The sequence below is a fragment of the Crassostrea angulata genome, chromosome 10 (assembly GCF_025612915.1).
Source record: "Crassostrea angulata isolate pt1a10 chromosome 10, ASM2561291v2, whole genome shotgun sequence".
Taxonomy (NCBI): Eukaryota; Metazoa; Mollusca; class Bivalvia; order Ostreida; family Ostreidae; genus Magallana; species Magallana angulata.
In genome coordinates, this window is record NC_069120.1 from 46,955,235 (window position 1) to 46,980,339 (window position 25,105).

Below are 25,105 nucleotides of genomic sequence, written 5' to 3' on the forward strand. Positions count from 1 at the left end.
TCATAACAGGAAAATTATGTTTGCAGGAGTGTCACCAACAAATAAGCGTGAATTTTTTCACGCTAAATCAGTTTATCTCAAATACAAATTCATTTTTTCTATCTCTTCTTAATTGATATTCTTGTTTTATTATTTTTACTGAAGCTATGCCAGGCATTTTGACCATACCAGCAGATAGTTGTCATGTTGGTGGCAGTAATAGAAAATTTACAGCATGACAACATATCAATTTCTCCATCACTAACTGGCATGTTCTCTCTCTCTCTCTCTCTCTCTCTCTCTCTCTCTCTCTCTCTCTCTCTCTCTCTCTCTCTGTAGAAATAACAACAAACAATCAAACAGTATTACATGAAAGCCATTCTATTTGTCCATCAATATCGATGCACATCGCATATGGTTTGCGAAAGCAAAATGTTCATGTCAAATTATACAAAGTTCATACTTGATATATAACAACTGTTTTAGCAATTAAAAGATCAATAATGAATGTTACTGTTTATGTAAACTCAATGAGATATACTGATCTTATTTCTGATATTGAAAAACAAGTTGCATTCAATCCATGGTCCATGTATGCATGTAAGCATTCCTATACAGTTTGTGACTGTGTTCATTACATATATTTCCTGCAAAAGAAATCTTTAACAAGAATTAAGAACATGAATTGTCTCATTTTTTTTAACATACACAGCAGGATCACAAATTAAATCCACATGAATAAGTCTTTGACCGATGACGGTGTCTGGCACATCAATACTTCCATCTCTCTTCTCAGCTCGGGGGTAAACATCCACCACTGCCCAGGTTTGGAGGGTCAGGTTCACATTGTGTTCAAAGAGACTGCGAATGTTTCCAAACAAGTTGCTGTCGGATGGACAAAACAACTTCACCAAACTTCCATTCTTTGATGTGGCCGCACTTTGTGAAAACAGTTTTTTTTCATCAGAGTGGAATCGTACCTTCTCCTTTACCTTTTCTTCAAAATGAAAGATGTTGAATTTTAAGACAAGTTCGTAAAATGTCTTCATATGTGTTTTCAACTCACTAGTCAAAGTCACTTTTGTCCCTGATTCAGCATCGAATTTGTACAATGGTCCAAAGTCGTCACAGATGGATGCAAGGCGATTCTTCACTGTAGATGCTGATGGAACATATTTCTTGCTCAGTACCATGTACATGCACCAGTCATAAACCTGAAAAGAATTAAATACGAACACATAAAGGATGTATAGAACTCATTATACTGTATGCATAATACATACATGTACATAGTATACATAATTTATGGTAACAAATTTTTCTACTTTCATGGTATGAACTTACACCTGCCTAGTTGTTAAGAACGTTAATCTCTTAATCTGACAGATAAATTGTCGTAACCATTTTATACCTTCAGTTGAACTGCTATAGTGCTACTATGACTATGTGACTATGACCTGGCAGCTACATATATAATTGATAAGACACTGAGAGCCAAGCATAGAATGATCTCAATTTTAAGATATTGACATGCAGCACAAAATGTGTTCATAAGAGTTAAGATTAATATTAATGAAATTACACTAGAAATCTTCCAAATACTCACTGCATAGGTCTCCATGACAGTGGATTCTTCGGATCCTTTCTTCAGGCATTGTCGTGAGATCCATCCATTCGCTCTCTCGTACGCAAACAGCCATCTCCCATACAGTGGTCCATTGGTGGAAAAGCCATCAACAAGATGATGCAACAGATGAGTGACCAGGTTCTAAAAAAAATTATATTAATGTAATTCACTAATTAAACTGTGAAAAATCATATACAAAAATGATTGATTTTGGGCGATCCTTTGCTAATTTGCTTGTTCCTTTGGTAAAGAAGTATTATTTACCATTTATTTTAAAAGCATAAAACAAATTGATAAAATTGCAAATGAAATCTGATCTCTAAAACCTTAAATACCTGCATAGACAAAGGAAAATCTCTCTCAAATAAAACCAATGCTGTATGAGCATCTTTCTGCAGAAAGGGCAAGTCCTGTTGGCTCAGAGTGGGTGTTACCAGTCTTCTGATTACATCCAAAACTTTGCGTAGAGTCTCTTCTTGTTGAGTTGGCAAAAACCCTTTGATGCACCATTCCAAAGCTCCACTGGTTACAAACTGTAATAAGAGATTAAAATTGATATAGTAAATCAAAATAAATCTGGTTATAAGGAAAAACAAATTGTCCTGAAGTAAAATGTATGTATAACTATATTTAAGAATTTGTATGAATCAATATACCAGTATATTTTATTTTAAAATAAAAAACATGCTACATATAAGTACATTTGACTACTTATTTTCATGTAAATCTTGGGCTAATGAAAATATAAACGTACCTGTAATTTTGAACACATAGTACGTAGGGTCCAAGGTTTAGAAAAGTGTGGTCCCGGTGTCACTTCATGCATTGTGCTGTATCTGATAGTGGACGCTCTTTCATCTGCAGTCTTTATTTCTTCCTTTGAAAGTGACCAAGGGGTGCGTGGCAAAGCAAAGTGTCCTATGTCCAGTGGATTCACATTTTCACCAATCCTCTTTCTTTTCAAGGATTTCTTTCCTTTTGTACTCTGTGATGCTGCCATGGTGGATGCTGAATAATCCTCAGGAATCCATATCTCTGGAAACCGGTTGAATTTTTTTTCACAGTTTCTGACACTGGAACTGTCATGTTTGCCAGTTAACATGTCCATCAAATGATTTATAAAGTCTGCAATGGTATGCATCCCATCTGGCTGCATTTGACTGGCTCTGTCATGATATGGCAGTTTCATGAAGTTATATGTTCCTTTCAGCCCGGTCTGTTTTTGGTGTTTCAGTTTCTGGGTTTTGTTCGGTAAGGTGTCATATTCCTTCCTCTTTTGTATCTCTTCATCTCTAGAATAAGCCACAGGAATATTAGTGTCTCTTTCTTTCAGTCCAAAGCCTTCAGAGTTTCGTAAACTGTCGTCCAGTGGTAAGAAACTTCTGTTTGACAAATGGATGGTTTTCTTTAAATGGTGACAGTAATATCCATTCTCTTGACAGTAGGGGCATGATCTAAGGGCTGCTTGTCCACTTAAATGTAAAACTTTGGAGAATGCTGGAATGTCACACAAGAACTGTAACAAGGCAACTTTCACTTTCACTGGTGCTCCAATGTATGACATCCAAACAGGGAATTCAGTCAGCTCTAGGAGTTCCTCTGTTAAAAGTTCAAAGTATGGCTCCAATGTTTTAGGTTCACAGCCCTTTAATCCACTAGGAATTATTCCCACTAACAGCATTGGACCAAGAACCTGTCGAATATTTCTTGGCAAGTTTATCCAAGTCAACATAACAGGCCACATAGACTTCTGAGCAGACTGGTGTTTATTTGGATTCACTCCATCCGCAAATAGAGAGAGGGGAACACAATGTTCTTCTTTCATATTTTCAAACACACCTCCTTCTCGAAACCAAGATTCGTAAAGATCACCATCGGTAAAGTCTGTCAATGTCCCATTGATAGATATCTTATCCGCGTAAAGAAGTTGGCACAAGTTTGATGTCCCGAACCATCTCGCAAGTCTTGGTCCAATTGGCATGTACGTAAACGACTTTCGGACACAACCATTCAGCCTCCTTGGTTCACCACACGATGGGCACTGGTCCAAATCTAAGTGTTTGTCTCGAAATATGACACAGTCATTGATGCACACTTCATATTTCAAGAGGGGTATCAGCAAATGTTTTATCATCCGCTTAGCTTCCTGAAACGATCCTGGCAATTGATTTGGTTTAGGAAGCGTCGCTTTATGACTTTGTAAAACATCAGAAACAGCTCCTTTGGACATTCCATGATTTACAGCGAAAACATACAAATGTTCAGTCACTGCCTCCAAAATGGTAGTTTCGGATCCTTCAAACAGAGGTGATTGAAGCTTAGGATCTCTATAGGCATCTTCATCGAAACTGAACTTGGGGCAAAGGGCTCTCTGTTTCCTTGCTATATCATCTTCAGCATGGCGGTAGAAAGAGCTTGTTGGGATCCATTTTCCACAGCAGGATTTGCATTTGCAAAATCTAAGCCCTATATTGTAAATGAAAAAAATAATTTTAATTGTTATATATTCATTTCAAAATCATAGGATTGTCTTAATAAAAACTATATGTTATTGACATAATACATTAAGTAACCCTGATTCAGTAAAATGAGTCAAATTAATCCAAATATAAACTTCATGGTAAATTCAATAAAACATACCATTATTCCTTTCTTGGACAAACATAATGTACAGGACAGATACAACAAACACATATACAGAAAACCCATGACCTCTCATTACACATGAAAATACTATGAGATACATTAGGCTCAGATGATGGTCAGCTAATTCACAGAGTGCAGCTATCGCTTCATTGGCTGATTTTCTCAACCAATAGAATGAATTGACCCTCCCCCCTTTTCAGTCAAGTGTTAATTACACTGTAAGTTCATGAACTAATTTTCAATTTAATTGATATCATATTTAAACAATTACTTAAAATTTCGTTTACCATTAAGAAAAAAATTACTACAAAGGAGGAGATCAAAAACATATAATAAAGATAGAATTAAAAAAAATATTTCATTAAAATCATGATATGCACAGAGCATTAAAGGTTAATATTGATTCTTATGAATAATTACTTATCACTTACATAGATTAATTTTATTGCAATGGTACATATAAATACTATTTTCCAGGAACTGAAAAACATTTTAAAATAAAAATGCAATGTTTTATAGGCATATTTTGGTCCATCAACTTCATATTAAATATATAAATTTGTAACATTTGTTTTATTCTTTAAACTTATTATCTCAAATTAGTTGCAGTGTAATTAAATTGAAATTGGTCGGATCTTTCATTTTGAGCAGTTTAATTGCCTTAATTAGTACCAAATTAAGCTGTTTGTTAAACCATCATTAATCTTTCGACCAATGGAATACTGTGTGCCACTCTAAGTAAAACATTGTAAAAGCTAAGGTTTATACCCAACAGAAGTGTATTTTGGAATTAGGTGAAAGTGCATGTACAGTGTTCATCATGAATCCTTACCAAAATTTATCGTTTAGTCAATCGGACTTTTCCTACAATGCTAACGGATCAGGCTGTGTGCAGAATATGTCCAATGTTGTGTATCATGTGCCCCCCAGTGTGACTAAAACTTGTGACTTTAACTGTGTATGTTGTTTGCGACTAAAAGTTGGCCAGGATCCTCCATGCAGTATTTCCAAAGTATCAGTTGGAACCCAGACAATGCTAGAAACACCTCAAGGTCTTGATCCCAGTGGATTTTGGACAAGGGGAACCTATGAACACACAGTTCTACAGGTAATGTTGATCCATTTGATGCACACAAATACAAAGTGTGTGTGTGTGGGGAGGGGGGGGTGATAATTTTTGAAAGGCTCAATTAAGAATGGGTTAAATATTCAGAAACAAAGAATGAAGTATTTTTAATTAAGGAGCAAGTTTCATACCAACATGCAATGACAATCCCTTGATATTTAATCACTTGTTAATAAAATCTAATTAATAACTTGATGCAGTTTTCTAGCACAAATTAAGTTGTACTTATTATATAACATAAGTAAAATTAAGTATTTTATGAATATGTATATTATGACAGTTTTAAAAAGGGAATTCAAAATAATGTAAAAAATAAAAGTAAAACCTTCGTATTTGCAAATGGGATGATGGTAGAAGTACAGACTCATTGAAGGCTTTGATTACCTGCTTGTGAACATCACACAACTAATTTCTACTGAATATTTCTTGCTTAAAAATGTTTTCACTAAGTTCACTTCATAAAATAGTTAGTTTAGTTTAAGAAGTTAGGCCTACTGTATTTTATTCACAAATATACAGTTATACACAGAAGTATATAAATGAATATGAACAGCATCTCTCAATTAAAGATCAAGGTACATAAATACATGTTTATTGTACTTATGATAGTAGTAGTGTATGCATTGTTAAGCTTTACATATGCATTATACTTACTTATACAGAATGAAGAAGATAAAGCAACTAGTTAACGACAGATGATAGAGAGCGAGAGAGAGAGAGAGAGAGAAATTATATATATTTGTAATATATAGCAGCTATGATGGGCTCATGAATTGTTCTACATTTACATTTAGAATTGAGCACTTTGTTTATTGTTGGTGTTAAGTTACATTCTAAACCCTTTTACAGCTTTTTATAAAATTATGAACTTGGTAAAAAAATGACATATTTTCTGAGAGAGATAGACAATCATAATCATGTGGTAAAATATTAATAACTTTTGGTAGCTAGGCCTGCCATGATCATTTAATCATTAAAATAGTCAATATAGCCTTGTCCTAATCTTTTATGGATAAATGATATCATAATTGATTGATCAGAAGTTAAGAACCCATGAATATGATAAATTTTGTTAATTTATATATATATATCAAAGAAAAATGTGTATGAATGGTTCTATGAATGCAATATTTCAAAAAAAAAAAAATACACTGATTATGATAACAGCTGTGCAAACTAATTAATTCTTCTTATTTCTTGCAGAAGTCGGTCAACAGTGTTGTGACCAAGTATAGTCTGACTGGAAAGAAGGACTCTAACTGGGAAGCAGCAACAACTGAAGTGATGACTTCCTTTTCTTGTGACATGCCTCAAACTCCAACAATAAGACAGAAAATCCAAGCCAGAATGAAGAAATCCATATACTGGATGCGGTTCTACACCAAAAAGGAGTAAGTTGAAAATGTGCTCCTGCTATTAATTATTGTAATAATTATACACCCAATAGACAGTAACTTTCAAGTTAATGAGCATAACGCTTGAGATAAAACTGAGCAACCCAGACAAAATTCAGTTATAATTTTTAATCCCTCACAAACTGTATAGTATTACTGTTAAGACTTTAGAAAAGAAGCAATTATGGTACATTTTTAATATTTTAAAGTCTTTTTGTCTTCATGATTTAATGTGATCAAATTTGCAGTAATTTACATCTTACATCAATACTAAGGAATTTATAGCTATCAACTACTACTTGTTTATTTGCAGTCAAGTCAGCGTGTATACTTCTGTAAGGGTAGCTGTTCTCAATGTTAGTTGGTCTCACTAGCCTAATTAGGTCCTATTGTTCTTTTTGACGGTCCAATTTACACAGAATCAACAACTAACTAACAATGAAATCAACAAACTTCCCTCTGGGCTATATACGCTTACAGGAAATGTAAATAGGCTTTTTATTTTAATATTCATCAGAAAAATTGTTTATTGTTATCAATTAGAATTAGCAATTTAAAATTAGAAGAAATTATTTTTTAAAAAACTAATTATTGACATTTTTATTAAAGATCAATTCATCTAAATTGTTTTAAACAAATTTTAATGCAAAAATACAAAAAGTAGAGGTGAACAAAATATAAGTTCTTACATCTTTTAAGGTTAATTGCTTAAAAAATATAATTAAAAGATGTTGATGGAATTTTGATTATGATAATTTTCTGCAAGCTTAAGGCACAATTCAAATTTACATTAATTCAATACAATGTCAAGCATTTTTCAATCGAATTTTCTTTGTGAATTAAAAGTGATTCCATGAATGATTAAAAGACTTGTTACAGTAATAACAAAATAAAATAATAATAATAAAAGTTAGATGCTTAACACTTTATTCCATTAATAAAGTTCTTGGAATGTTTATAAATATGCATGATTTAACATTTATGCAGTTTAAAATTATATCTGATTAACTAATTGCTAAAAACAATGTGATACATGTGTTGTACATGTATTATTATTGATATATTTATGTATAACATAAATTGTTTTATTTAATTTCAGGAAGGAAGCTCAAAAGAGTGGCATTTCAGTGAGGAGTTTTTTGAGCAGGAAAAGGAAGATCAACAAAAGTAAAGATGGAGAACCAGCAGGGCTGTTGGAGGAGGAACATGAGACGTATGTTATAATAACTTTCAATATTTTATATACCCATTCTTTACATGTAGTATGCTTTAATTCCAAATAATAAAACAAGAGGCCCATGGGCCACATCGCTCACCTGAGGAACAAGAGGTATGATAAAATCAGCTCAATGGAGTCATAATACAAACTATCTGGACAATGTACAATAATTCATGTAAATCCTGTATAAATAAAATCCATTTTCCCCTGGATATTCTTATGTTTATAATCATTAGTCCCTTTTCTAACAGGATGATTTTATAGTCATATCATATGTTGAGTATTGCAGATCTAAAAAAGATCCCTAACAATAGTTTATATATGGGATATAAACGTACATCAAACTCTGAACCTTCTCGTGAGGCCAAAGAATTGTCCTGGGGCCAAAGTCTTAACAATTATAAAGAATCATCTGGCTGATTAGTTTTTGAGAAGATTTTTAAAGATTTACCCTATATATTCCTTTGTTAAACTTTGACCCCCCCCCCCCATTGTGGCCCCACCCTACCCCTGGGGATCATTATTTTCACAACTTTGAATCTACACTACCTGAGGATGCTTTCACACAAGTTTCAGCTTTCCTGGCTGATTAGTTTCTGAGAAGAAGATTTTTAAAGAATAACTCTGTTTATTCATATGTAAAACATCGACCTCCCATTGTGGCCCAAACCTACCCCCAGGGGTCATGATTTTCACAAATTTGAATCTACACTACCTGAGTATGCTTCCACACAAGTTTTAGCTTTCCTGGCTAATTAGTTTCTGAGAAGAAGATTTACTGTATATAATAATATGTTAAACTTCGATCCCCCATTGTGGCCCCAACCTACCCCCAGGGGTCATGATTTTCACAACTTTGAATCTACACTACCTGAGGATCCTTCCACACAAGTTCCAGCTTTGCCTGTGAATTAGTTTCTGAGAAGAAGATTTTTAAAGATTTACTGTATATATTCCTATGTTAAACTTTGATCCCCCATTGTGGCCCCACCCTACACCCGGGGGTCATGATTTTCACAACTTTAAAATTTACACTACCTGAGGATGCATCCACACAAGTGTCAGCTTTCCTGTCTGATTATTTTCTGAGAAGAAGATTTTTAAAGATTTACTGTATATATTCCTATGTAAAACGTCGATCCCCTATTGTGGCCCCTCCCTACCCTCGGGGGTCATGATTTTCACAAATTTGAATCTTCACTACCTAAGGATGCATCCACACAAGTGTCAGCTTTCCTGGCTGATTAGTTTCTGAGAAGAAGATTTTTAAAGATTTACTTTTTATATTCATATGTTAAACTTCGACCCTCCATTGTGGCCCCACCCTACCCCCAGGGGTCATGATTTTCACATCTTTGAATCTACACTACCTGAAGATGCTTCCACACAAGTTTCAGCTTTCCTGGCCGATTAGTTTCTGAGAAGAAGATTTCTTAAGAGTTACTCTATATATTCATGATAAACTTCGACCCCCCATTGTGGTCCCATCCTCAGGTGAGCTAAAAAGGTTAAGTTTACAATTCAATAAGTGGGTTTCTGGAAGAACAGATTTTGAAAATTTTCGTAATAAATATTGACTATTTTTTATACTTTTTTAATCTTTAGCTTTTAAGATCTGTGTACAAACATAGAATTGTGAGCAAATCTCTGTATCTTGCTTATAATTCAAAGCTTAACACTCAAATATGGTTAGTAAATAGAAATTGTAAACAACATGCACTACATGTATAACAAATAAAGAAAACAATTTATTTTTTCGAAATGAATCATATATATATACATGGATATACCTACATATTTCCGTAAGCGATATTAAACTCTATTTAAACTGAATAAACTAGAGAAAATGCCGAGCATCTCAACAAAACCTATAGCATTAATCTACCATTACGCAAAAGATAATGCCGAATTACCGATAGAATGAATTGTATTTCAGTACCCCTACATCAGACTTTGCTTAATATGCGCAGGTAAACAGTTAACGTAACTGTTTGATTTACCGAAGTCTCTGATTGATTTGATACGAAAAATCACGAAATACAGACGATAGTTTCCAGGTTACAAAGCATAAATAATGAAAACGAAACGAAAATCAGAACAAGCTAACACCAACATCATGTGTGAAAACTGTCAACGCATTGAAATATTTAGCCTCAATTTACTTCACAAAATCGGCACCAATATATTTTTCATGTTTCAAAACTTCCCTTCATACGCGAACTGTTGCACAACAAGCAAATTCATCATAGTCAGATCGACCCTTTTTCGTATAATGTCATGGCTGCTTTAAACAAAGAACCTCGTTTTAGAAGTATGGAATACGAGTCTTGGTAAAATGGGTAATGCAAACCCGGGCCGTGGCAAAATAAATGCCAGGGCAGATCGGCAATTGTCAATTCCAAATACGCATTATTTTGCAGCAATATCTACAGCGAATACAAATATACTAGTCCATCAAATATCCTGAAATTTTAATGAGATTGGCAGATTAATAACTGCCAATCTTTTGTTTTGCCTAGGCCAAGTCTTGCCTACCCATTTTACCGGATGCCGAGCCCGATTGAAATACGCCTTTCCTTTATTATTATTTTCGTAATAACTTCGATTTGAAACAAAATTACCACTTAATTTTTGCAATTTATATTTTCCTTCCCATAAGGATAATTTATGCTAAACTACATTGAATTTGCCACGGTAGTTCTTGAGAAGAAGATTTTTAAAAATGCACCCCCCTTTTTCTACAGTTTCAAGGTTTTCTCCGCTTTGAATACAGATAGGACTTTAATTTTTGCAATTTATATTCGCCCTCCCATAAGGATGCTTTGTGCCAAATTTGGTTGAAATTGGATAAGCAGTTTTAGAGAAGAAGTGCAAAATGTAAAAAGTTTACAGACGGACAGACGGACAGACGGACGGACGGACAGACGGACAGACGGACAGACGGACGACGGACAAAATGTGATCAGAATAGCTCACTTGAGCTTTCAGCTCAGGTGAGCTAAAAATTAGAAAACTCATCTGCAAACATCTCCATGAACCAGAATGCTGTAATTTATATATTTTTTTTTTGTTCTCAGTGGCGCAGACAACCGTGATGATGCGGAAGCCGTACCCCCGCACCATGAGGACACCGACAGTGACAGCTCGGACAGTGACACCCCCCTAGCACTCTATGCCCAGAAGATGAAGAAGATCTAGCATCCTACCTAACGAAGACTGAACTCTTTAATTAATATTATCAAATTACGTATTGACAGTGGTGTGTTCTATATAGTACAGCTAATGTAGTTCTACATTCTGCTTTTAAGTTTAATAAAATGAAATTAAATTATCATACTTGTTATACATTTTTCTTTAGTTTTACACTTTATATCAGTGTGTGTTCAATGCATACATTTGTGTTCAGTATATATTTTGTGTAAACATGTATTTAAAAATACTTACACAAGCTTCTAAGAGTTGACAGTAACAGCCGGGTACACCATAGGCAAGGGACATGCTCCGTTGTAACTTCGATTTGTAGAACACAATCGTGTGTCGATTACAATCAGTTATATCTTCTCTATAATAGATCTTTTTGAAGGCGATAATGCACTGAAATAATATCCAAGGTGTCCATAGTATAGATCTACAGTTTTCACTACTGTACACAAAACGCACCCCACCTGCATGTGCACGAGTGAATCATCTAGTTCGAATTTCCTCAAATCCGAATACCGTGTTTAGCACATCCATTAAACAGTTATATTTTTGTGATGTTAAGATTTTGCGCAATATTATTTCTTTCAGAATAATTCCTGTCCAACAAACTGTACCAATGTTGGTATAAAGTTAACACAAGTCGTCTTTACCATGTCACCATGCACCTTCACTTGATTTTTTTATTAGCGCGGTAGGTCTAAATACCGGTTAGCCTTACGTTGTATCCCGCATCAAATTATGTAATATACAATTTTTTTTAATTTTACATGTGATTCGCTGCATATGGCAAAACATATTGAATTAAAAACATTAAGATGTTTTACGTCAAAATATTGAAAAAAAAGTGACATCCCGAGTCATTCGCAAACCTCCATATCCAACACCCCCCCCCCCTTTCTATTTGTACAACACAATTCTATGTGTAACAAATAAGGCCCCATATTACACATTATTTCTTAATTTAGACAATTTTTCTAATCATAATTTGTTTATCAATAAACAAATTAAATATAACAGACCCACTTAAAACTTCAAAATTAATATCATCATGCAGTCTATATAAAATTTACACTGCATGTTTATACTACATATATAGCTTAATTATAAATTATTAATGATGAAAAATTACATAAAAGATAAAAGATCAGGTAAAATTTCACTCAGTAAGAGTAAAAACAATGGGGTCAGTACTTTTCAGTACTTGTCAGTACTTCTCTAAGTTTTTCAGTACCGTCAGTAAAAATTGTCAGTACTTCTCTAAGTTTATCAGTACTGTCTAAGTTTTTCAGTACTTTTCTAAGTTTATCAGTACCGTCAGTAAAAACGTCAGTACTTTTCTAAGTTTATCAGTAATGTCAGTACATTGTCAGTAAATGTCTAAGTTTATCAGTAAAAAATGGGAATGTCAGTACTTATATGACTTAGTAGTGCAAGGGCATCGTATTAAAATCTAATGCAGAGGCAAATATTATTCAAATGTTTTGTAGTTTATGACAATCTAATGCCAAGAACTTATTACGTAATAAAAGAGTAAAACTATATTTATCAGGGCACGTGTTGAATACTTTCAAAGTCTAGTTATAAATGTTTTATTTGAAAGATTTCGTCAGGTGCTAAGCACTTTTAAAAGTTCTTGTAAATCATTTTTGATATTATGTCAAATTGCATAATTCTGTTAAGTGGAAGTCTAGCAGAGAAGAGGCCCTGAGCTCTATCGTATATATGGGATACATAACTTTTTGTTTAAAGAGTGGATTCAACCTTGAGGCAATAGTCATGTTAGCATACTCGAAACAGATAAAACATTGCCACTCTTGTGTAACAATGAATTTTCAAAGTTAGGATAAGAAAAACCCCTTTTCATATCAAAGAGTAATTTTACCAAAGCCAACATTTTTTCTCTTTATAGCTGCTTAATCTACACAGTACCATTTTTTAATTTTAAATTAATGAATATAAAGAGATGTGTTTAATATAAGGTATGTTTTGGTTGAATATGAAGGGAAAATAATGCTAATCCTTTAAGTGAATAATCAAAAACAAACACAACACAATGCTTTTACATAAAAAAGACACAATTAAAATTTACACTTTTATTAGGTTACATATGCAGTGGTTAGAAGCATGGATTAAAATGAAACAATGTAAGAAGTATTTAATACACGAACGTTTTGAAAACGATGACTAAATGAATGAAAAATCATAAATATTAATGGGAGATGACCAAAATCTATCAATGTAAATCATAACATACTTCTAAAGTGAGACATCGAAAACAGGACGGATGATAAGGATCGCGAAACATTGATTTTAGCAAATAAAAAAAACCTCGACGAAGCTGTTCAATTTGAGCTGCACTCAAGAACTCGCATCTGGGACACAACTTTAAAAAACAAAGAGCCAGATGGGCCACGAAACACAATGCCTTGTGAGCCATACTTGGATGGTCTACAACAACTGTGATCCAGCAGAGAGACATCCGGACAATATGCGTATAATCTTCGCAAAATTTCGTAGTTTTTTAGCATATTGATAGGCTTGTTTATAGCGTTGTCGCAGTTTCTTGATTGTACACATTTTCCTTCACATGCGTTTGCGTTATAGGTAAGTGGAAACGAAATGAACTTATCCCACCCCAGTTCGGCAAAATCGACAGTCCATGGAACAACGTTACACGTGTCATTTCTGGGATCCATCTTTTTCGTATCTCGTTTGAATCTAGAAATCCCCATATTGTCTAACTCGTTATACACCTTGTCTTTTGTTAAATTTCTGTAGATCACAAAAAACGAGTAAGTCGGTTCATGCTGTCTGAAACAATCTGAGGAAGGCACTATTCTGATAGTCGATAACATAGAGGAATGCTCTATTGCCAGTAGATGATCAATATTAAAGAAAACGTATTCTTTGATGCGTCTACCATCCAATTCTAAGAATAAATAAAATAAAAATATCCGTGATAGTAAAAACTTTAAGGTATTATATAAATTAACTTTATTTGTACTGAATACAGTAGGCCGCTACGATGAGAAAATGTCATATTTCATTTCACTGAGTGTAGTAATAATAATACAAATAATGTAAGAGTATTTTAAGAAATCAAAATCTTACTGATGTCATTTTCCACCCAAACGAAACGACAGGAACTGGGTGTAGATGATGTCATTATGAGATCCACTCCAGTGACGTCATGGTCCGCCAGAATTTCCCTGATGTCCAATTCATACACACCATCCACGTTTTCTGAAGCAAAGATAAGTTCAATTAGATTTTTTCAATTTTTTTTTTCAAAACAATATTGTAAATATTTAGTTACTTTTTCATTGTTTTTTTTTTTGACAAACAAAAAAACTTTACCTAATGAATGAAAGGAAATATCGGAATTTTCATCACCGTTAATGGCATCTACGGACTCCATAAATTTGTCCAGTAAACGTTGCATAGACAAAGGAAGGTCCTTTGTGAAGGTGTTACCCGTGTTAAGCATTTCATCTGAGAACAATGGTCCACCATTCACAAAACAATATACACAAAACATTAAAAAAAGGCCAAATGATCTCATTAACAAGCCCATGATTCTATGATAAAGTATTCGTGATGTTTGGAATGTGATTTGAAAATGTTTCATTTTATATAAAGAGGGGTCAACACTAGGTTACCAACAATGATGTTAAATAGGGTGACGGTACACGTGTTAGTGTTGTGTATCACGCCATTCACAGACCCATCCCTCCCCAGAAATGTGTTTCGGTACCATCGCTGCATTTAATTAAAAAAAAAACAATAAGTGAAATCAACGAATGAATACAGCATTGCTAAAATATAAAAATATAATCAAATTAATTGCAAACATATCATCTAATCGTATATGACATAGAAAATGTCTAAGAAATAGAAGAATAGATGCATTAAATTGGCAGAAACATACATGTTTAATTATATTTTTATGAGTCTGCGAAAATGGCTAATCTATAATTATGTGATTCGACTTTTCTGTTTTTAATCTTTATTCTCTGATTGTTGGTATTTAAACATAAGGTCTGAGCAAAATAGAATCATATTTCGCATTTAATAATGATTCAAAATCTCCAGCAAAATCTCTCAATTATTAAGGACAGAAATCGTTACATTTTGTTTGAAATGTAATAATATTTTTGATTCCCGTTGCAAATGACTTTCAACCGTATGACTTGGAACTGCTTTTGCGTATTGAGATCTATACACTAATAATAAAAACATGCAATTAAATATAAGAAATCGTTAAAAAGAAGAAAGCATTGTTGCATCATTCAGATTAAATAAAATATATCTCTTTTACAGAGCTCTATGAATAACGTAGTTTTTTAAATTAAAATGTGCCTTAAAGAAAAGGTATAAATTGCCTTAACATTATTTGACAGTAATTAAAAAAGCAAAAAATCACATTTTTGATAAACAGTTTCCAGTAAAAAGATGTTGTTTCTTACATTCAATAAGCATGCTAACTAAAAAAGTTATTATATTGAATTAAAATTAACCAGGTGAAAAAAACATGAAAACTCTAATACTAGTATTCAGTAAACTGATGGTTACTGAGATGTACATCTGGAAAAGTGACTGAAAGGATAACGTAATCGTCTACGTCTATAGGAATTGTTTTGAAAAGTCATTTAAGGAAGGAGTCTTTTCTGGTTTTCGACTTAAGCTTGTCAAACGTAAATTTGATTAATTGTTCATTAAATCAAGATGAAAGGAAATTAAAATAGTATATTTTTTCTTTCTTTTTTATTATCATAAAACTTGGCATAGAAAAAGTAATCAATGTTCAGAATCTAACAAGGACTATATTTTTGGCGTAATATTCGCGTAGGAAAATATCACATGTTTCGCAGTTCAGAGTTGCTGCAGATTAATGAGTCCGTTTTAGCATTTTAAAAGCAATAACATTAATGTTTGATTTTTTTTACTAATGTAAACTAATGATATGATACTTGGGTTTCAGAATATGTTTTTAAAAAATCGATTTGCCTATGAAATTACATTTTTATAAGGTTTTTAAAGCGCCCATTCTATACATTGATTTTTGTGAAAAAATCACTAAAATCAGTTTTTTCTCTCTTATCAAATGGTCAATATATTAGCTTTTCTGTCAATTTATATCTTTATATTAAGTCTTCATAATACATAAAAATCAGAAATATTCTATTATTGGAAGCATTAAAAAATAATCAAAATTTCTTCAAAATTTAAGAAAATTAGAGGAAATGCGGGCTAAGCAATATCAATTTTAATATAAATATTCATTCCAATTTAGTAATATAATCTGATAGACATTCTGATATTCTATCATTTCATTGAAGAATAGAATCTTCAAATCTTCAACAAATGTCCGAATTACACAGATCTACCCTTATTTTTATCATCCTTTACGTTGATGAAAAAGGTAGTGACCTTGACGTGACCTTTATGCAAAAACAAAAAGGTCAAATTTGATTAAACTGATAGAATCATTTGCTAATATGATCTGTTTGACTGTGTCAAAATTTCATGAATTTCTTATTATAAGAAGTATGTTTGACGACACGAACAATAGATATTGTCAATTTCTATTGTTCGTGTCGTTAGCCATTTCTAGTGCTTTATATATTCAGTTAACTGGTTTAGTATATATAGTAGATCCGACACTTTAAAGATACCTAGTGTTGTTGATTCTATTCAATGCTTTCTATATATATATATATATATATATATATATATATATATATATATATATATATATATATATATATATATATATATATATATATATAATGCGCAAAAGCCCAAAATACATTCTATTTTAGTCTGCTTGTGTTTGTCATTTTCCAGAGTAGTATCCTTGAACTGATGTCATGTAAATGGGGTCACATATGTTTATGCCAAAATGAGTGAAAAATTAGTGTTTCTCATCACAGCTTGAAAAAAGGAGGATCGGTTGGCAGTGAACATTTCTAATATATTTATACATGTCTTCCTGAACAGTGGAAACTGTGTAATCCATCGTGTCAACTGAATGTAAACTGAAAAGGTGTCTTTTGTTATCCTACAGTCGGCTTTCAATTTACTGAATTTCACTTCTCATTCTGTGATTTCCCCTTTGACAGCATTTCAAAGTTACCATAACATACATTTATAGTTTACGATATTAACGTATGTGTTTTCCTACGACGGTTGGTTTGGGAACCTGAAACATGCTACTTAGTATATATCTATACATTTAATATTGCATTAATTAAAAAAAGAAAACGTGCATTTAAAATCTTAAAGTTAAAGCATTGCTTCCCGTAACATATTATTTTATTGATAACTTGTCAATGTCGAGGAAAAACGCAGCAAATATCTCAGCATAGTCCGAGAGTACGCACTTCACCGAGACGAAATTTGTCTAATGCCCCTCCTGCAACCGCAAATGTGCTTCTGCCTTTGGTTTTTATTTTGTAGCAATGGCTACAATCTCACCTATGAAAACACAACAATTCGCCATCCTTTGTTTAGGAGAGGCTACCAAGGTACCAGATATTGAAGTCCTGAAAAACTTATTCTTAGCTCATTTAGAATTTAAAATTTGTTTACAACTATGCATTAGTATATTTACAAATAATTATTTTTAACTTGAATATTTCACCTGCAAATTAATGCATTAACTGCATTAACTGATTTTTGAAACGGTCTTTAAATGTCTGATACATTGTTAAACAATTGATTTGGATTTATAAATGTGTATTTGATTAAAATTGCATTGATATTTTCGTTCCAAATTAATGATTTTTAAAAAAGAATTTTATCCTGCTTTGGCAGCGAAACTTTTTGTACTAGGACACTAGCTCTTTGTTTTGAACCAATGTTCGGCATTTTTAAAAACGAAGTCATATTTTAGTTCATAATTATGCTTAAACAGAATGTGTCAACTTAATTTGCATGTACTTATTATAGAATATTATGGTATTTTTGTCGCATGTCTGTTTACTATTTTTTTTTTTATAGATCTTTACACCGATCAAAAAGCATTAATATTACTAGTGTTTAAGTTCAAAGTCAACTGTTTACAAACAAACTATGAAACGTTTGTACTTAACTGTTTATGTCCGTCTAACGTTCTATTAACAAACTTCCTTAATATATCTTTCTTATCTTCACAGCGCCATACTGTGGAATCATGTTGCAACTTTTGTTTTTTGCTTTACTTAATACTAGTAATTGCTTCAGCGAACACTATTTAAAAAGTAGGAAAAGTACGTTTTTTTATCCATCTGGTTCTAGGCCTTTCTTAAAACCTCTAACCAGACGCCGACCCAAGTGTTAATTAAGAGCGATTTTTGCATTTTTGTAATTCTTATGAAGCATATTTATATGTGACAAAGTTTACCCACATGGCGCATGTTGGCGTATGTATTAAGCTCCCTTGTCCTTGAACGACTATATATAAGGAAGAGGAATGGTATGAAACGAGCATATTATTATTTTTGATAAAGAATTAAAAGATCAACAACAACAACAATAACAACCTAGAAATGAATAAGTGTTCCACCTTTATGATATGGACAGGATGGTTAGCTTTCATTTCCATTTTCGTCCGATTGGAAGCGAGAGAGGATTTCCCTTTTTCGGATCCAGACCATTACCTTACAAGTGTGGTTCCAGATGGCGATGGAATGTATGACTGTTCAAACCAAAACTTTTTAAAGAGTCTGAAAGAAAACAGTCCACGTTCTTGTCTGTTTTGCTATGTGAAATCAGAAACTGGAATCCGGAATGGAACTTGTGCAAATTTTGAAAGTGGATGCGATAGGAAATGTTGTCAAGGGGTAGTACGTGCTGTTTATGTGCCATCCGTTTTCGATACGTTTTCAATTGTTACATCCTGTGTGTGTGATGCTTGTCCAGCAGAATCTGAAGTAAAAGACTCGTACTTTCTATATTATTGGATTCCTCTCCTGAACTAATCTATCTATGCTGAAAGTCTGATTAATTCAAAGCTTTTAATGATAATTCTGTACAAAGTGTTATAAAAAAGTGTAAGTAGATAAACTGAAATAAATTGTTGTTAATCTATTCTCTTAAATTGTTCCTACGATGCTTTATATTGAGAGATGCATGTTAATATTTTTCTAAGTTAAAACCTGTGAATTCAATTTAAGACGTTGCAAAATGTAATCCTAGGCGGAATAAACTAGATTAAATATGACTGTTTGAAAATGTAAGTAATGAGAAAGAATCAAAGAGCTAGATCAGTAAATGAGGTTTCCTTCGTTTGATTGCATATGATCAATATGCAGTAAATATCTTCCATATTATACAATTTTAATGTTACACTTCACGGATATCACGATAGATGTAAACGCATTGGTATTAAAATGACATAAGGATTTTTTACAGTTAAAAAAATAAAACATCTTCATAGATTTGACAGTGATAAAGCTGTTATATATTAAGCATTTCAAACCAAGCTGAAACAGCAGCAATTTTATTGTATTTGTGTTGGCGTACTTTTTGTTGAGAGTGAGGATCGGTACAAGTATTGCCATGAAAGATTTATTTATTGCAGATTAGATTGCTTCTCGCATCAAACGAGAAACGCTAGTTTGATTTCTTTGTTTGCTCATTTTATGTAGACTTTATTTTATTCCGCTGCATTTTATAAAGTAGAATTTCTTCGTTACAATTTATAAACATTTATCTATATCAATCTAGTGAATAATACACTATTTGAAGGAGCCGATTTTCACTTGAACTAACATGCACAGATTACTATAATTATAAATAATATGTTTTGATTTTCACACTAACTTTTTAAATACTTTTTTTTAAACAGTTTAAATGACTATAAAATTTTAGTACCACCTCGGCACCCCAAGATTCCAACATCAATAATTCGGCTGTTCTTTATAAATTTATGATTAAAAATTGAGCAAAAATTGACATTTATTTATCATTAGCTCTACTGATGGGAATCTCGTCGAGTTTTTAGTCGTATACAAAAGCTGAAAATTCTTTGTTTTGTTTAGTATGTATTATTAGTTTGTTATGAACTCAAAGTATCAGTTACTAATACTGATAATATATTATTTTATTTTGAATCTCATATTACCTTGTAGTATGAAAATGTATGCGAAAACGTGCCATGAATTTAATCTAGCTCACATAAAAAAGAACATTACGTTATATCACTCGACGATTGATTCTCAAATGTTTGTTGACTAGAATTATCTTAATGATACGGCGGCCTGGAAGGGCTAGATGGAAAACATAAATTTATTAAAACTGGACAAAGTAGGTATTGTAAGAACTAAGAATTAAGTTCATGTTCCGACGAATTAAGTAATATACTTGTTATGCCAAAAAAAAATCCTAATCAATTTATATAAAAATAAAATTTGTAATCAAATAATTTATTTTCAAACAAAAGTTTTGCTAACGCGGGGTTTAAAAAAATTTCATTGAAATCGGTTTCTATGAGTGAGGAAATTTTATTTAGCGGCCAATATGTGCATAAAAACTTAATAATAACATATTTATGATATATATTAAAGTAAAATTTCATTTTAATTCACATCTGTTAATCAGTTTTCGAAAATTTACAAAGCAAAATTCTTTTTTCTGAATGTATTTCGGTCAGTAGACATATGTCCCCCCCCTGAAACGACAAACCCTTTGGTAAAAATATGCTAAATAACAATAATTAAAACCCCTCAAAATGAATTTTTGTTTCACGGGGGTGGGGGGGGGGGGATGTTTTAAAAATAATTTCCGTTTTCCGATATTTTCTATTATGAAATGAGCTATTTTAACCTAAAATACAAAGTTATCTCTCTTTGTTTGACCAAATCATTTATATTTAATAAAAATATAAATAAATGTTTACATTATTATAAAAAATTAACTTTAATTAGACAACTTTCAAAAAATGACTTTTAGTTAGGCGGCTAGACAATGCTATCGTTCGCAGTCCTTAGCTACATAGCATCTAATATGTTTTCATATTGCCCTGTACAATGAAGCATTGTTAGTTTTGAAAACTAAAAAAGAAACAACTTTTTAACTTTTCAGCTCAAATTTTGACCATATCCCTTTAAACAGGCTAATAAACATTAAATATACTGTAAACATGTGATAAAGTCTATTTCTGATTAAACACGGTAACAGCAACTTTTGCATAATTTGAAAATCGTTTGCATTTTACAAATCCAGAGATCTGAAGTAGAGGGCCTGTTTGCATCCTTGTGAAGGCTCCACAGCTAGCAAGTGTTCAAAACGATTACAGAAAACCCAAATTATATCCGTTGATGCGTCTTTCAAGCAATTCTAAATAACTCGAAACACGAATGTCCAGAATATTTTCACATTATGGCAATGGCCGTATGCTTAAAGATCTTACATGAACATATCTAATACAGTATTTGCTCCCGTTTTATTTTCGACTTTTTGGCCCTCGTTGTCTAGCTGGTGAATTCAAGGCGGGGCAAAACTGTTTGCAAGTGTAAGAAGGCGAAAGTTACACGGGGCGAAAATAACCTTCTATGCATACTTGAGATCGATACGTCTATATTACGTTGATTTATAAAAAAAAGTTTTTACTATGAAAAATTTAACTATGAAATTAATCAATATTTTTTGTTTTTATGGAAATATCATTTTGGTCAGCAAATGTTCAAATACAATAAAGTCCGATGAATAATATGTTTTGCAGTTTGGTTTAAAACAAAGAAAAATAAAGTATTGATTTAATATCAATACTAAACCTTCAATTATAATTATAAGGTTGTGGTTGTTTCATATTTTACAAGCATGAATCTTCATTTAAAACAAGATTTATTGCCAATATTAATGCAAATTTAAAATTTGCAATAACAATATGTGTACCCAAAATGTATGAAAAATGATCATTAAATTGCATGCATACGAACGTAGTTTGAAAGTTAAAGAAAACTGGGAGATCATGACCTTTATTGAACTATTTTGATCTCCTCGAGAAGAACATATTTGTATAATTGGAAATGTTTTGCATACTTAAGAATAGTTTATAGCTACAATAATCAGATCTAATACTCTAAGGAAATAGTGATGGCTCATTTTTGACCACCAAGCCTCGTTAAATGCAATATTTGATTTTTTTTACTATTGCCGTGCCCCACTCTGCCACAAAGAGGTTGTCACTGGAGTCCACACATAAACCCCAGGGAGAGAGTAAATCACAGTTGTTTATGTATCGCAGGAACTGTCCATCTTCATTTACAATGTGGATACGGTGATTGTTCCAGTCTGCTGTAAGGATCCGACTCAGGCTGTCGGTAGCAATACCAACAGGACCGAAAGATTCCTTGGTAGTAGAGGGAGGACCAGTGTAGGTAAAGCGGAGTTTCCCGGTCTGATTGACTACCACTACCGCGTGGACTCTACAGTCACTTACGCAAATATCGCGATTCCTGTTCTCACAGATGTATTTTACGGACCCAGATGAATAGAGAGGCCTTTTTTTGTCATCAAACTGATAGCGTTGTTTTTCTGTGGCGCCAGAGTAGCGCACGACTTTTATCTGTTTATAATCATCACTCTCCATGACAACAAGAAGGTCGTTCGATGAGGTACAACATAAACTTCTAGGAATCCAACCCGTTATTTTGATCACTGCCTGCATCTGTTCATTCTCATACAGCACGTTAACAGTTCTGTCATTGTATTCGGTAAAAACTAGATTTTCGTTCCTAGTAACTGCTATGTCCCGTGTCTGATTCTCAAATTTGGTTTCAACTGACTTCACTATTTCTTTCTGAAGGTTATAAAGTTTCAGAATTTTTCCATCTCCACACGTCCAGATCTTATCATCGTTCAAACAATCTACGCTGTTTAGGCATTTATACCCGGTATCTATAGCTGTGATCACCCGAGGTACATCGATCAGCGACCGGTCTGGAGGAGAGAACTCTGCTCTCTGGGTCGGTATTTTGTATTCCTGTTCCTCGGTTGTAAAAGATAATGTTGAAAGAGAACCAAACTGTTGAATAAGCCAATTTCTTATTATGTTTTTTGGCACAAAATTTGGTAAGGACACTTTGACTTTTGACGGCAATCTTCTAAATTCAGCATTTTTTGGTTTATACTCTGAGATAAGCAAAATATCGTCAGATTCCAATATTTCTTTCAGATCTTCTATAGCTTCGGTGATTTTAGAAATATTTTGGGTGATATTGACTTCATGATGACCAAGCACAGTCATATGTTCGCATTCCATTTTATAGACGTCAGATGTAAGGTTCTTTACAATGGTGTCTATTTCTCTGTGCCAAACTTCTCCCTGTTTGTTGATGGCTGTTGTCAATAACTGCGAGTTTCTACTTAGGTCAGCTTTCTGTACTGGAATGTCAGATGCAAGATCTAGATAGCGTGGATAGATGTTTTTCTCCAATTCCTGCAAATCATTCTGCAAGAGTTTCTTTTTGTTTTCAATGTTAATAGAAATGTCAACTGTCTTGTGTCTTAAATGTTTTCCGGAAGAAACACATTTTGCACAAAAAGGAATGTCACATTGTTCACAGTGGAATTCACATTGTTTGGCGGGATGTTTCCTGCACATAGGATATTTCAGAGTCGTCAAGTATTGTTTGAATGTGACCACTTTGTGAACTTTAGAGAAATCAGATAAATGCTTTTCTACACAATCTTTACATAGATGTATATGACAAACTTCACAGTGCATGGGGTCTTTAGGAGTTTGACACAGGGTGCAGCGTACAACATCCTGGGCGCTGTTCCAGGGGTCCATCGCTAGACACAATCTTTTGACAAACAAAATAGAGAATCTTTAAATAAGTCTGTTTTCAATTGGAAAAATTGATTCATAATAATATATTTCGATGAAAAGTTTTCCGTATATAGGCTTTATTCCGTTTATATCCAATAATAACTTTGAAAATCTCTTTTGTCTTTTGCCTAATTTTAGCTCAATATTCTGTAAGCAACTATCAAAACAATCATATCCATACTTTAAAAGTTACGTTAGAAAACAGAAAAGATATTTTTTATTATTTTTTTAGTTAAAAAGGAAAAAAAACCCATTTAAGTAAACTTCTCACTTACTTGCTATTAATCCATTGAAATATAATCACAAAAGGTTCGGTAACCATCAAGACGAACAGTTTCTCTTGTACGTTTTGTTATCAGATCGTAAAAACGTGATCGATTCATATGTCAGGAACAAACTTTTATGTGAAATATAAAGCACAAACTCTTAACGAAAACCACGAAATAATCTAATTTACAAGCGACATTTCAATCTTGATATGGAGAGAGGAACGGGCACATTAAACAATCAAATTAAAGCATGTTCTGGTTGGAGTGTACCGGTGTATTAAATGTAAATAAGCTTGAAAAGAAAACGCATACCTTCAGATACACTTCCTGATTTTGAATTATAAATGCAAACAGTAACATAATTGGACTAAGGAAACGTATAAATAATCGTAATCGTAATTTAGAGTCATACAAGTGTACCGGTATATCAAACGTAACTAAGCTTAAAAAGAAAACGCATACCTCAGATACACTTCCTGATTTTGATTTATAAATGCAAACAATGACATAATCGGACTAAGAAAACGTATGAATAATCATTATATAGAGTCATACAAGCACCTAATTATCTATATATCTTTACTATAATAATCTTTTAACTATTATAATTCAAAACTTGTAACAATTTTAATTAAAAGTTTTAAAACTTTTAACACAAACGTTAGTGAAGAGCGACGCTTTAAGTTATAAATCCATTTTGAACTGCATTTATCTGGTAGATCGCCTGGAATATTTACAATATGTTTAACAATTTGTGACAAAATATCCCAATGAAAAAAAAGTGTAGCAACGGGATTTCATATATTTCTGGATGAGGTTATTATTAT

At 32.8% G+C, this 25,105-nt stretch overlaps 3 protein-coding genes and 1 pseudogene across 3 annotated transcripts; 1 reads left to right on the plus strand and 3 right to left on the minus strand.

The window, feature by feature from the left end:
* Positions 1 to 544: 544 nt before the first annotated feature.
* LOC128168049 (uncharacterized) lies at positions 545 to 11,905 on the minus strand. Its single transcript, XM_052834136.1, has 5 exons — positions 11,436 to 11,905; positions 2,361 to 4,072; positions 1,942 to 2,139; positions 1,586 to 1,747; positions 545 to 1,193 (listed from the first exon to the last, which is right to left on the minus strand). The coding sequence occupies exons 2-5, from the start codon at positions 3,834 to 3,836 to the stop codon at positions 642 to 644; spliced, it is 2,388 nt and encodes a 795-aa protein (XP_052690096.1). The 5' UTR covers positions 3,837 to 4,072; positions 11,436 to 11,905; the 3' UTR covers positions 545 to 641.
* On the plus strand, positions 4,991 to 11,323 carry LOC128168050 (uncharacterized). Its single transcript, XM_052834138.1, has 4 exons — positions 4,991 to 5,360; positions 6,582 to 6,769; positions 7,872 to 7,985; positions 11,069 to 11,323. The coding sequence occupies exons 1-4, from the start codon at positions 5,073 to 5,075 to the stop codon at positions 11,187 to 11,189; spliced, it is 711 nt and encodes a 236-aa protein (XP_052690098.1). The 5' UTR covers positions 4,991 to 5,072; the 3' UTR covers positions 11,190 to 11,323.
* Positions 11,906 to 13,270: 1,365 nt separating the features above from the next.
* Positions 13,271 to 14,972, minus strand: LOC128167186 (uncharacterized; annotated as a pseudogene).
* Positions 14,973 to 22,076: 7,104 nt separating this feature from the next.
* On the minus strand, positions 22,077 to 24,759 carry LOC128167451 (E3 ubiquitin-protein ligase TRIM36-like). The gene is made up of 2 exons (XM_052833180.1): positions 24,285 to 24,759; positions 22,077 to 23,983 (listed from the first exon to the last, which is right to left on the minus strand). The coding sequence occupies exons 1-2, from the start codon at positions 24,329 to 24,331 to the stop codon at positions 22,300 to 22,302; spliced, it is 1,731 nt and encodes a 576-aa protein (XP_052689140.1). The 5' UTR covers positions 24,332 to 24,759; the 3' UTR covers positions 22,077 to 22,299.
* Positions 24,760 to 25,105: the final 346 nt, after the last annotated feature.

Bases quoted from the DNA above. Each gene is read 5' to 3' on its own strand.
- LOC128168049 (XM_052834136.1), bottom strand. From the start codon at position 3,836: ATGTCCAAAGGAGCTGTTTCTGATGTTTTACAAAGTCATAAAGCGACG. The intron at 2,140-2,360 runs GTACGTTTATAT...CTCTTATTACAG, and splicing joins CTATGTGTTCAAAATTACAG to TTTGTAACCAGTGGAGCTTT. The intron at 1,194-1,585 runs GTGAGTATTTGG...AATTCTTTTCAG, and splicing joins CTGTCATGGAGACCTATGCA to GTTTATGACTGGTGCATGTA.
- LOC128168050 (XM_052834138.1), top strand. From the start codon at position 5,073: ATGAATCCTTACCAAAATTTATCGTTTAGTCAATCGGACTTTTCCTAC. The intron at 5,361-6,581 runs GTAATGTTGATC...TATTTCTTGCAG, and splicing joins ATGAACACACAGTTCTACAG to AAGTCGGTCAACAGTGTTGT. The intron at 7,986-11,068 runs GTATGTTATAAT...TTTTGTTCTCAG, and splicing joins TTGGAGGAGGAACATGAGAC to TGGCGCAGACAACCGTGATG.
- LOC128167451 (XM_052833180.1), bottom strand. From the start codon at position 24,331: ATGGTTACCGAACCTTTTGTGATTATATTTCAATGGATTAATAGCAA. The intron at 23,984-24,284 runs GTAAGTGAGAAG...GTTTGTCAAAAG, and splicing joins TTTCAATGGATTAATAGCAA to ATTGTGTCTAGCGATGGACC.